This window comes from Carassius auratus, chromosome 11 (genome assembly GCF_003368295.1).
Source record: "Carassius auratus strain Wakin chromosome 11, ASM336829v1, whole genome shotgun sequence".
Taxonomy (NCBI): Eukaryota; Metazoa; Chordata; class Actinopteri; order Cypriniformes; family Cyprinidae; genus Carassius; species Carassius auratus.
In genome coordinates this window covers 13642310-13655738 of record NC_039253.1, presented here as the reverse complement: position 1 = coordinate 13655738, position 13429 = coordinate 13642310, and the positions used below count along the sequence as shown (strand labels likewise).

The window sequence follows — 13429 nt, the reverse complement described above, 5'->3', positions numbered from 1 at the left end:
GTTGCCACCAGGTATTAATAAGCACTTAAGAGCTCAACAATTCTCAACAATACACCCAGCATCTCAAAAAGTACCAATGATCTCCCCTTTAATGTTGTAGACCATACAAATCAGGAATTTGCTTATACTTAAATCGATATATAAACAAACTTTAACGTTTAAAATGTTAATTTCCTTCCATAATAAAACATAATGCCATTTATTATCTCAAACCTTAGTAGCTTTGTTTTTTTTTTTACATGCAAAGAGGAAGGCTAATTACAATAATCTACAATTTAAATCCTGATGATTTTCTGTGATTTACAGCAAAAACTATGGAAGCTTCTTTCTGCCATAAAATAAAATAATATAAAATGAAATAAAAAGAACACAGGTGCAGCCAGATCGTTTCCATAATGACCAACACAATCTACCCAAAGCAGTGCAAATTACTGCCACCTTTAAGACATGCTTTTTGGGGGGAGTTAAAATATAGTGCAAATTCCAGTTATTTAACAAGCAACAAAAAAATAAAAAATAAAATAATAATAATAATAATAAAAATCTAAAGAATGAATGTGTTATTAAATTCTAAATTCAAAAACATTGTGATACTTCAGGAAGAAAATTAAAGGGGGGGTGAAAGGCTCGTTTTCACTCAATATCCTGTTAATCTTGAGTACCTATAGAGTAGTACTGCATCCTTCATAACTCCAAAAAGTCTTTAGTTTTATTATATTCATAAGAGAAAGATAGTCTGTACCGATTTTTCCTGGAAAAACACGAGCGTCTGTAGGCGTGACGTGTGGGCGGAGCTAAAGAATCACGAGTGCCAGTAGGCTTTTGCTTTGATAGCGTTTGGAAGCTGTGACATTACGTGAGGACAAAACCAACCAAAACAAACCATGGCGAACAGTCAGATTCAGCGTATATTTATGATCCAGAATCAGATCCAGAGGCTGAAATTTAACAAGAGCAGCAGCAACAACAACGTCTCTATGTGGTATATACTGAAACTGTATATATATTTGCTTAGCGGTTTTGGCAAAGTTCCACTTTGTCGTCTTTTTTTTTTTTTTTTTAAGCTGTACATGTGGAAAGTGCAGTTTGATGACAACATCGCATGTTGTTTACTTGATGTGCTTACACGCCGATAGCTAAGTTAACAACACAGAGATATTTGAAGCAGTTTTGCTCACCGCTTGCGGTTCCAACACACGATCGTGACCCTTTTTCGTTGGGACTGCATTATCCTTAAGAAATAAACTATGTGCAAATCCGTCGTCAAACTGGGCCTTGTTTGTAAAACAAGCATCTTCGAAATGCAGGGGAACAAACACAAACACTTGCACAACACCGTTGATGCTCTGTAAAAAATAAACTCCATCCACTGGTCCCTTAATGCTGTTTCTCTTTTGGTAATCTGTGCAGGGTTGTCTTGCCCTGGCAACCAAAAACACACTTCTTTTGTGACATTTCGCGACGCTCTCGCTCTGATCAGTGAAGTCTGTTGTGCTCTCAGTGCTCTGCTATACGGGAGCGCGCGCTCTTCCGGGAGAAGTGCCCTCAGGACCCATATAAGGAAATTCCGCTCCATCTAACGTCACACAGAGCCATACTCGAAAAAAACTTTCAGAAACTTGTGACAAACCGGAAGGAGTATTTCTGTTACAAAAATACTCCTTCAAACGTACAACTTAATTTTTGAAACTTTGTCCATGTTTAGCATGGGAATCCAACTCTTTAACAGTGTAAAAAACTCAGTATGCATGAAATAGCATTTCACCCCCCTTTAAATGCTGCAAATATGGCCATTTAACATGCAATCACCATTTGAAAATCAGTTTTATTGCAGAGTAATGGGTTCATCACTTTCATAATATTATCATAATGTCATGATGCACAAGCATTCACTTGGAGAACTAGCAGGAAATATATTTGGTTCCCTTTACACATTTATCTTATTTATGCAGTAGCTCATATGTGAATATGCTGCTGGAGTGCGACCCCAGGGAATATAAGCTGTTGTGTCCCTCTTAGGGACACTCTTACTCAGAGAGCATGATGGGAAATAATCTGCTGAATGGGTGGCCCAAGCGTTGTCTCTCATTTCCTCTACTGCGGTCCATCCAGCCTGACGTCAATATGTGGATTAGAATGTTTTCATCTCTTTCACTCGCTCCGCCCTTAATAATCTAAAAGCTGCTTTCCCAGGAAGCAAAACAGCGACGTGCAACAAAGATCAAAAATCCCAGAGCCAGAAAGAGAATGATTTATTTTTTCATCTGCATAATTTTTTTCCCACCTTTACTTACCAAAAGAAGGTGTGGTGAGGAGACAAATATATGCTTCTAATGCCTCCTTTCAATTATTCAGCACCTTTTTCATTGTGTTCATCGCCTATTTATTGCAACCCTCTATAAAATCACATTGTATAATATGAAGAATAATAATACATTGTCAGGAAGCAAAGGGAGACACCAATATTAAAATTTGTAAATTTTAATGTTGTGTGATAACTGAAAACTATTAAATATTACTATTCCATCCATTAAAAAAGACAGATAATTTAATATGAACTATTCAGAAAAATAATAATAATAATAATAAAATAAACTGAAACTTAAATATATTAAGCCAATATTACATTTCTAAATCTCATATTGATGCTTTTGAGGGCCAAGAGTGTCAAAATTCCTGAATTGTGATGGAATGAATGAGATATTCTACTCTAAATTGCGTAAGCAAGGCTGCCGACAGTCTGTCCAACAGTAAAAAAACATTGACAGCGCCAGAATGTATTTTATATGTCTAGTACCATGTTAACGATGATAAACGAGACACACAATCCATATTTACAGCTTAACACGAGGAAATTCTGCGGAGAAATTGCTTATGATGCCTGTCTAAGCAAAAACTGGTCGTCTCCTGCTGATCCTTCTAAAAAGTAAAGCTAGGGACTAAAGTCTCATCAATACTCGTCTGTCACGCGAGGGACAGCAGTCCTCAGGACGCTAAACATGATCCTTCTCATTATTCAGCCTGAACAAAGAAAATAATAGGCAGACTTTCTAGCAATTCTTATTTCAGAAATTATAAATGGAATTAAGTAATGGCTTTATATGCTACAAATAATAAAACCCCATTAAGTGTAATTTGATCCTAGATATGAAATAATTCCTAAAATGATCTGACCTAAATTGCACTCTTAATACAGTAAAGCCTTTTTAAAGCAGGTTAGGGTTTCCTCAATATTTAGCCAGCTACTGGACTCTATGGCTGCATTCAGAGTAGCATTCCACTCTTGGTACATACTTACTTGTATGTTTACGGCATTAATATTTAATTAAACACACACACACACACACACACACACACGTTCACCTGATGGAGAACCAAAAAAGCAAACAAAGCTGTTTCTCTCAGTACCTCTACTAATGGGAAAACCCTGTTGCAAACCTTAGGCCCTGTCCACACGAACAAGGGTATTTTCAAACCATTGATTTGTCTATGCAGTATGGCCGTTCACCCACACGCAAATGCAGCACCAGGTCACTAAAACCGAACATTTTTGAAAACTCCTGCCTGGATAAAGACGTGTTATCATGTAGACAGTGAAACCAAAGATTTTGGCTTGTGACATCAGAGCATGTGCTGTTATCTCTGCATACTGAAAACTTTTTCAGGCATCTGATTGGCCAACATGGCTTTACGGTTGAGATTATGTCACCACCTGTTGGCTTGGCATGCTCTTGACTGTGCTTCATTTCACGCTTTTGCGTTTTCATGAGGACAGAAATTTTTATATATATATATATATATATATATATATATATATATTTTTTTTTTTAATGCAAGGAGGAAAACCCCAGTTCGTTAAAATACCCGTGTACGTGTGGACATGGCCTTGTGAGTGAGTGATCATGATCTAAAAAAGCTTTCATTAGGGACAAGTCCCACCTCTTACCTTTTTTATCCATGGCATTTGTCTTGCCTTTAAAATTTTCCCAGTCCAGAGGAATGACTATGCAGTTTATGATAACACGCCACCAAAATTGTAAAGGCCAAGGTAAGTTCAGCTGCTATTATGCACACCCTCTGGATTTCCTCTCATCTGCATCACTCTCAAGAGGACACATAAAGAACAGGGCATTTGGGATAATGGGCTGAGACCCACTCTATTATTTGTACCGAGGGAGTCTTAAGTCCTTTGAGTTTCTCTCTCAGGAATCTGAACCAGCCAAGCAGGATGTCAACTTAGAAGTAGAGCCATTTTCTTGAGTTAATAAAATATGGTAATAGCCTCTCGCCATTTTTCATTTTCTTAACTTAGTACCACAACAACACTCCAAAGACAATAAATAAATGGTTTAATTGTAGGTTTATCTGTTTACCTGCAAGCTAAATCTAGTCAATGTGACTTCTTTACTTTTTTATTTATTTTTTTGCCTATGAAAACAACAAGAAAATCTAATCAGTTTTTACTTAGGAAATAGTTTTGTGAAAAATACAGACATTTGTAGTATCTGCATTAAGCAATGGGATAAAATACATACTGTAACATTTTCTGAGAAAACCTTTCAGGTACTTCAATGTATACATTATCTGCAAAATCTCTACACCAGACAAACAGTTCTTCAAATTCTTTCTACTTTCTAACAATGATGCTTATGTAAATTATGCTTATGGCACATAGTCGTAATTATTTCTAAATATAATGAAAATAAAGAATATTCTTCCATGGAATATTTAACAACCTAATTCAACCTTGCCATGTCATGAAACGGTCAAATCATTTTATACATTTTTTGTTTTGTTTTAATTTTACTGACCTTGTCACAACTACGTGTCTGCAGAGCTGCATTCCAGTTAATTTGTTTATGCCCTTCACCTACTAACTTTCTTCTGTCTCATTTATTTGGATGTACGTCATTGATTATGTTGCCCACTACTGGCCGAACCTTTGCAATGGCCTGAATTGAAATGTCCTAAGCACCTCACCTTGCGCTCGTCAAATGACTGGTATTTGTGTCATTATTTAACACCTAAAAAGAGCATGTCTTAAAGCAGACGGTAATTTGCTCTGGTCTTGGTAGATTGCGCTGGTCATTATGGGAATGATCTGACTGCATCTGTCTTCTTTAATGTGCACATTGTCAGTACTGAAAAGAAAACAATCATACAAAATCCAATCACAAAACTTTTCATTTTAGTTTGGTTACTTACGATAAACTGGTTTTTGATTATAACACAGGCTTGTAGAAAGGAATGATCCAGTCAAATCACTCTTCAAGCCAAAATGGAAGAGCAATAACTGCACTGTCAACAGAACAAAAAGCAAATATAATGATAAAGGCCAGCATACTGTGAACACAACATGCACAAAAGCCAAAGCCAGAAAGATTTCATTCTTCTAAAATTGGCCAATCACATGCAGTCCATTACTTTTAATGTAAAGGACGGGAATGTCTGAAAATTTTCTATAGAAACTGCATTTTACAAGATCGCTTTGTATTTGTGCTGTTGTCATTCTTGTAATAATACAAGGGTTTCAGAGCATTCAAAGACACCGTGGATATGCCTCTACTCACCTAAATGTGGCCAGCAGAACCCACACAAAATCTTGCATGAACTACGAAACTGTCAATTTAAAGATATAAACCACAAATTGTCCATACTCTAATGGTTTCTCTTTCTTCTTGTCTAATCGTTTTATGCAAGCAGAGATTGAGGCACCATGCCAGTGGCCAACGATTGGTGGACAGAAAGGCTGGCACATTCTTCTTTCCTGCCAATATCCATTCTCACTTCCTCTCAGTCGAGCCCAGCTGTCACAGGCAGACGGAAACAGGACAGAGAAAAGCCTCAGATCAGCTCACGGATCACAATCCTTAAATTCTCAACTAATACAGCCCCCAAACCTTCCTTCAGCACCACCCTACCTTGACGAAATGGGCCATCAATAAAAATCTATGTTTCTTACGTTTATGGAAACATGTAGTTTTTCCAGAATACCCACAATGGCGTCTCTTTTTTTTTCTATTGTCATCAAAACATTCTTTGTTCCCTGCACACTGGCCTCCGAACCAGCACTAAAAACTGTTAAGATGGAATATAATTCTATTGCATTTTGTTTGCCACCTTATCTTCGGAGCACTGTGCTAAAATTTGTGTTTGCTTCGATTTGGTGACCCTTTAGAGAGATCTTTTTTTTTTTTAACTGAAGAACTGAAGAGAAATATTGTTCATTATGTCTAGATATTAATATTCCAGGAAGTACAGTGTGTTTCCTCATAGTTCTCAGATCTTGGGCACCACAGCTTGAATTAATGATCTTGAAGTGTAATCTTGGAAACATTCTGAAGAACAAATTAAATGTATGCGTGTTTGTCGCAGCACTGTGTCCATTCCTGCAAAAGAGGGACTTTCAAGCAAGACAAGAATCGATATTATAAGAGGTTTATTACTGAGAAACTCAAGTTTGAACTTTAACCTCAAAGGATTTAAAATGAATGCGGTAAGAGATTAAAATCAATATACAAAAAAATAACCTTGAGAAATCAATGTATAAACTCCTTTTTACACCTTAATAAGAGCAAATGGGAGACTACAAGACGCAAGTAATTTGACCACATTTTAAATAATTAGCTTGTACTGGGAAAACAACAATCTACAAACAAGTGAACTAAAAAGACATGTAGTAGAAAAAAATGGACAGGCAAAACCTATGCAAGGCCATGAGCATTTAAGAGCTGTGAATCAGTCCAGGCAAACTAACAAGCATTCAGCATCCAGAATCAGTGGCTAGAGGAATGCACAGGTCACTGGATTTGGGAAGCAATGGCTGCAGGTGGAATTGAAGGTGAATGAAGAGAGTGAATGTTTGAAGGGGAAAACCACTGACACCACAATACATAAGCTAACATGCAGTACATTATGTATCTTTCATTCATTAAACCCCTGTTCTATATCTTCTGACCCAGCCAGGACTCAAACCAGCAACCATCATGCTGTGAAGGAATGAAAACAACCACTGAGCCACGATGCAGCACTTGACAACATTGTATCATCAAAGTCTAGTTCAGTCACAACAAACAACGACTGATCCCTCTGTGGCTTCATTTAAATGCTCAGTTGGGATGCTGTAGCTCAAACAGTAGAGATTGGCTTTTATTAACACTGGGTTATGGGTTCAACTCCCAGGGAATGTATGCACTGATAAAAATGTGAATGCTAATTTATTTGGAAACCAAATATGTATTTTCCTTCCCAGAGCAAAAATATACACAGTAATTTGCTGCCATTTTGTGACTAAAATGTACATTGTTCAAAATTAACTTCTTGCTTATTGAACTGTTGCATAATGATGGGCATACGAAGATGATATTCAGCACAACAGCACTCTGGCTATAGGTTTATTAAATCCTTTCAGTTATTGTATGCTGTGTAATTGTGTATATGCATTTGGATATTACTAATTCATTCAGCATATCTGATGTCACAGCCATATCCTGTATGACCATAAAGCACATCTTAACATGTGCCTCTGTCATGATGATAGCCCTTCATTGATGATTCAGCTGAAGAGATGTACATTTGATGCATGAGAGACTCTGTGATGAGCACAGGGAAGATTTAGAGTTTAGATTGCGTATAGTCATCACAATTGCCATTCAAAACATTAATTTCCAAAACCACTTATTCAAAACAATAAGAGGAGACAGGAAAACTACATGCAGCCCCTAAACCAACCTGTGGAGCATTGAGCAATAGATAAATAAAGCAGAGTCAGAAATTATCCTAATTCAATGGCAACACGCACACACATGGTCATGGTTAATTTCTGGCTGTGACGTGTGACAAATGTGATCGAAGGCCAGTGAAAATGTTTTCAAAAGAAATGCAGAGAATCTAAAATGTAATTTTACTTCCATTCATCGTATTGAATTTGTGTTTAGTTGAGATTTGAAGAAAACTGGACTGAAACATGAGTGTCACAAGGGTCATCCGTTCCACCACTGACCTTGTTCTTTAGCGAAAGAGGCTAGATTAATTAATTCTGAATTCAGTTGACTGTAGTTTCACAACATCGCTTCCAGAGCTGACAAAAGCTTTGACTGCAAACAATACAAAATTTCAAAGGTGATCAATTTTTAGCACAGGGCTGCCAAATTCACAGCTCAGTCCATAGCCATGTAATCATGTAATTTGTGCTTGCAAAAACAAAGACAAAGCTGCCCAACTTGAGAATAATTCCATGTCAAAGGACAGGCATGCCAGTAAAGATCAACTCAGCCTGCTCATTATTCAGAATAATTTTCACAGGTGCAGAGATATGAGGATCCAAACAAAAATAAGCTTTGAAATTCCATTTGATAACAGCTCTGCAGTCTACACCTAGTACTTTCAATTCTAATGAATGGTGCTGATGAAATTATAGCTTAAATAAATCACTTGAACTCTGTCCTCTGATCATGAAATGATAGTTTAATGAGTTTATAGTGCTTTCTGTGTTTGCACCCAACATGCCAATCCAACTTTTCCACTTGGTTGTCAGAAAGGAAATTTAGTTCCCTTTCTCTGCCTCCCTTCGTCCATTATAAACACACACACATACACGCACACACACACACACACACACAAACACACACAAACACACATGCACACACATGTTGTGTTTCCATGTTTCATGGGAACAGGCCAAAAGGCTTAATGTAAGTCTTAATAATGTACAAACTGTATTTTCTGTGTGATTTATAGGATTGTTGACATGACATACATGACATATGCTGAAAAGGAAAATTGTTAATTTTGGTTCTAATGGTCGCCTGAATTCCAATGGTTTTGTGGTCTCAGTACCAATAACTCACTGCACAAACCATGATTATCCTTGCTGGAAAGTAAACTTGTATTTACTTTAGTCTGGGTTGTATTTATTACCTTACAACATTTTGTTCATAATTTGATGTTGATGATGATTTTTTTTTTTTAAATAACATTATTTTGGGCCAAATTCCCTCAGAATTTTTGTTTAATTAGACAGACAGACTGCCCTTGACACAAACTGATATAAAACAAAAATTAACATTGATTTTGCCATCCTAACTACTTAATATTATATAGTTACTGGCATTTTATCGGATTGAACATTGTTTTTTGTAATGTTTGCACTCAGAACAGCTTTCATGTAGCTGCAACATGAAGGTCATGGGTTCAATTCCCTAGGAATGTGTGAACTGATACATTTACAGTATGTCATGAATGCACTAAATAGAAGCATCTTCCATATGCATCAATGAAACAAAACATTTTATTGGGTCACTAACAACCAGCTGAGAACTGTTGCTCTTTGAATCTCTAAAATGTGGCTGATGAAACTTCTGAAAGACAGACTACAGTCAGATCTGACTAAAATGAGATCAGCATTTGAACTTACTTTGATGTTTCATCATCAAAAGACATTATCAAATCAAAATTACATTTCTGTATCATATTTTTTTTTTGTACTGTAACTGCATGTTCAGATGACATGCTCCTTAACATCTAAAAATTCACAGCAGAAGATTCAGATTCATCTTCCCAATGCAACTTAACTGAGCCAAGAAGGAAGCAAATGTGCTTTTGGACTGTTAGAATAAGAAGAACTCATTTGTCTTCCTTTGAACGCTTCATGAGAAAGGTTTGAGTTTGTGTCGGGTGACAAAGAAGCTCCTGAGGTCACATTTATGTCTCCTAAAGGAGGCAGGAAATCAAAGAGTGATTATTGGAGACTAAAGCTGGAATTACCAACACCTGTCTCACACTGCAGCTAGTGCACATGATCATGATGGATCTGTTAGGGAAGAACTCTCTTAAGAAGAGGAAATGGAGGAATCCACAGGGGGGTTGAATGGCTCAGTTGTGGAGAGTCGGCGCAGCCCTGAGCTCTGAGGGATGTAGAGCGCGATGCTGTGGGTCACTCCTGGAGTGGTGTTGGAGTTAAAGGTCATTAGGAGAAACAGCACCTTCAGACGAGCTATATCTCTAGATGTTTTCCAAAGTCTGAGGTAGTCGTAATGTCAGGAGGGCAGACCAGCTCTTTGATGAAAGATGTGTTCTTTTTGTGCTCATGTCTTAACTAATGACAGAAAAAGAAAGGGAAGTTGTTTACTGGATCATGTTTTTGAACCTTCTAGGTATTTTGAATGGCGATGTACAATCAGTTGTCCTTGTCTGCAGAAATATATTAGGGTTGAGGATTTGAGGCACAAAATAAAATGGCAGTGATTCAGCATATTTCAAGATCTTAAATGGATAATATGTGCAAAAAAAAAAAGGAAAAAAAAAGTCAGTCATACAGGTTTTGAACAGCATTATTTTAGTATAACTTATATACTATTGTAGCTTTTATTTTTTTACATTTATTTTTATATTTTAATATAATTTGTTTCTTAAATTATGTCTATAAAGTCATTATTTTTATTTCAGTTGTAATTGTACTTATTTTAGTATATCAAGTAAAACTAAGTGAAAATTATATATATATGAAAAAAAAAAATCATAACATGTTGGAAACGATTTTTAGCCGATAACTGGATGACAGCATAAATGAAGATTGCAAAGCAAAGGGACTGTCAATCTTAATATTATTACTGTTATTACACCAGCCATGCAGCAGGACAGTGAAATGGTAATGGGAAGAAAAGAAAATGATGATAATGGCACTAAACCCATAAAAACCATCTCCTGTCAAATAATTTCAGGTTCCATACCACAATTCGTGACCACAACCTCAGCTGAACTTTGAATCCTGATGGTTTATGCAACAATAAATGATCCTCTCGGTCTCTTGCTCGCTCACCAGCCTGCATAATGCTCAGGTGGCCTGTATTAAAATATAGGACACGCCAACCACCAGTGCAGTCAGAAATTATGAATGATCGCCTCAATCTGTAAGGCATTATTTGCGGGACACCACTGGAGTTATATCACTGACTCTGTCTTGATTTAAATGTCTTTGTGGGATTTTTGCATGAGGACCTGTAATCTTCCAATACGGGGAGAATGAAAACATCTGGGCGGGAATGAAGATAAGTACCATAAACGTGCCAGATGCTGTCCTGAGATTAGAACCTCAACACATCAGTCATCAACTACAACTGGGGATTTCAACATTTACAGTACCCGGGACACCCCATTCATGCGTTTCTACTTTCCGTTAACTCAGGGACATGGTGTATAAAAATCTAGGTGTTGTCCATATTATTTCGCATTCATTTAAAGTAATGGCTATAACAAACATGGTATGATGTAACCAAATGATTAGGGTGAAAGAACATCACGGTAAATTAAGGGAAAAAGCTATTCAGTGTGGATTTACAACACGTTCCTGGCTACTAGTACATCCGAAGTAATAGTTCATTTTTTACAGTGAAATGGCAATGTAATGTTCGGAATTTTACATTACAGTACAGTAATAAAGAACTGCTGTGTTAGGTAACACTGTTACATTGATTCAGTGCATGATTTTTTCAATGACTTTCAGGGGTGTCTACATTTAAAAGAAATCTTACATTTTGTAGGACACAATCTGCTTTGTCTTACACAACTGAACTGTATTACAGTATTCAAAGTACAGTCGGCTAAATGTGCATTTACTTTTGAACCCTACCACCGTCCTTTGTGGAAGTTCAAATCGTATTTTATGGGGTGTCAATTTTACTAGAATAAGAAAATAAGAAAAATAAACAAGAAAATGTTCAATGATTCCATATTCTACATTATCCCATAATGCAGCACTACTGGTTATTTTACTCTCTCTCTCTCTCTCTCTCTCTCTCTCTCTCTCTCTCACACACACACACACACACACACACAGAGAGAGAGAGAGGTATGTGTGGCTCTTCACATTTATAAAAAAAAGTAATCAAATCACGCATCTGCAATCATGAGATCTGACTATGAAATAATAAATATGTACAGGGTTAAAGTCAGTAGCTCTTGGCACTAATGCGTTCAGCCTCATTTATTGCTGGGCGTCAGAATGTTCAAACCTCCTGCTGTTTCACAACGTACCGTATGAAAAATGACATTCACCCAGTGTCTGTGCCCATACCCCGCCAACACTACCCTAAAGTGTCGTGGCTGAAGCGGTGATATTCGCGGAGAATTCAAACTAAGCGGCGTCAAGCAAAAAAAAAAAAAAAAAAAAAAAAAAAAAAAAAAAAAAAAAACTTGATCTAAGTAAATATTAAAGACACATTAATATGTGGATGCATTGGTGTCCGAAGAAAATATGTGTGTGCAGAATCCTTAACGCTTTGCAGAATGAGTGTTTCTACTACGCATACCAGTATGATAAAACATAACGATTACTTACCAACAGCTACTTGCAGTAGATCAGCGCACAAGAGAAAACACAAAGACAAGACGGTCATCTTTCCCATATTTTGCAATAAATCCCAAACTCCATTTGCGTTTACATGCTCTCCGGCAGCTCGCCGCGTAATTCCCACCATTCCAAAGGGATGCGATCCCACAAACTGGTCATGATGCTGTCCAAGTGTCGGAGAGAAGCCTGAAGTTTAAAACAAACGTGCACTCAAAAGGGTGTAATGATGGTGAAGATTGCGTAAAGGTTATTAAAAGCGTTGCATTGTGAAATAGTCTCCTCGAGAAGACTGCAACCAGCGTTTACGCACAGACGAGGATTAAAAAATAGATATGGATTTGGATGAAAATCTCTCTCTCTCTCTTTCTCTCTCTCTCTCTCCCTCCCTCCCTCTAGAAACAGACACGAACCGAGTCACTCGTGATCACTCGCTTTTTATTTCACACAATTTTCCTTAATCCTACCCTGGCTCCGAACCCTTCCCCTCTAATTCTGTCCACTAAGCCGATTTATTCCTGCTGGATTTTTCCCCACACTGAAAAGGTTTTGAAAGATCATTATAGGCATATACGTGGTGCGATGCCTTACCCGGCATTAACTGCATAGAACCTGGAAAGATCAAGAGCTGGAATGTCTCTACGAACAGCGTCACCTAGGGTATCTGCAAATAAACCCCACTCAGCTTCAGCGAGTTTTCATGTTTTACTAAGTTTTCATGCATGTGGGTCAATAGGGATGTCTCTGAGGATAAAAAGACGAAAAATCCTTAAAAAATATATATATATTTATTTATTATATTTAAATGTAATATTTGTATTTGTGGAAGTAAAAAAGAAAGAAAGAAAATACATTTTGATTTAGTAACCCTTACAAAATATTTAACCATCATGTAAAATAAATAAATAAATAAATAAATAAATAAATAAATAAATAAATAAATAAATAAATAAATAAATAAATAATAATATAAAATCAAATTCCATCCACAATAAAAATCTTTATTTTGCCCAGAATAAACAGAACCCTGACATATAATAATATATTTGGGCCATAACAAATTGATGGTTAATGAATTGAATC

The 13429-nt window shown here is 36.7% G+C and overlaps 1 protein-coding gene across 2 annotated transcripts in view; it reads right to left on the bottom strand.

Moving 5' to 3' along the window:
• Window positions 1-12895, bottom strand: part of igsf21a (immunoglobin superfamily, member 21a) — a 176957-nt gene extending 164062 nt beyond the window's left edge. The window contains exon 1 of one of the 2 annotated variants that reach the window (XM_026275549.1): window positions 12338-12895. In XM_026275549.1, the coding sequence (XP_026131334.1) occupies window positions 12338-12476 (139 nt within the window). In that variant the 5' untranslated portion in view covers window positions 12477-12895. The remainder of the gene's footprint in view (window positions 1-12337) is intronic. The other variant, XM_026275550.1, reaches the window with a different exon arrangement.
• Between the last annotated feature and the right edge of the window lie 534 nt (window positions 12896-13429).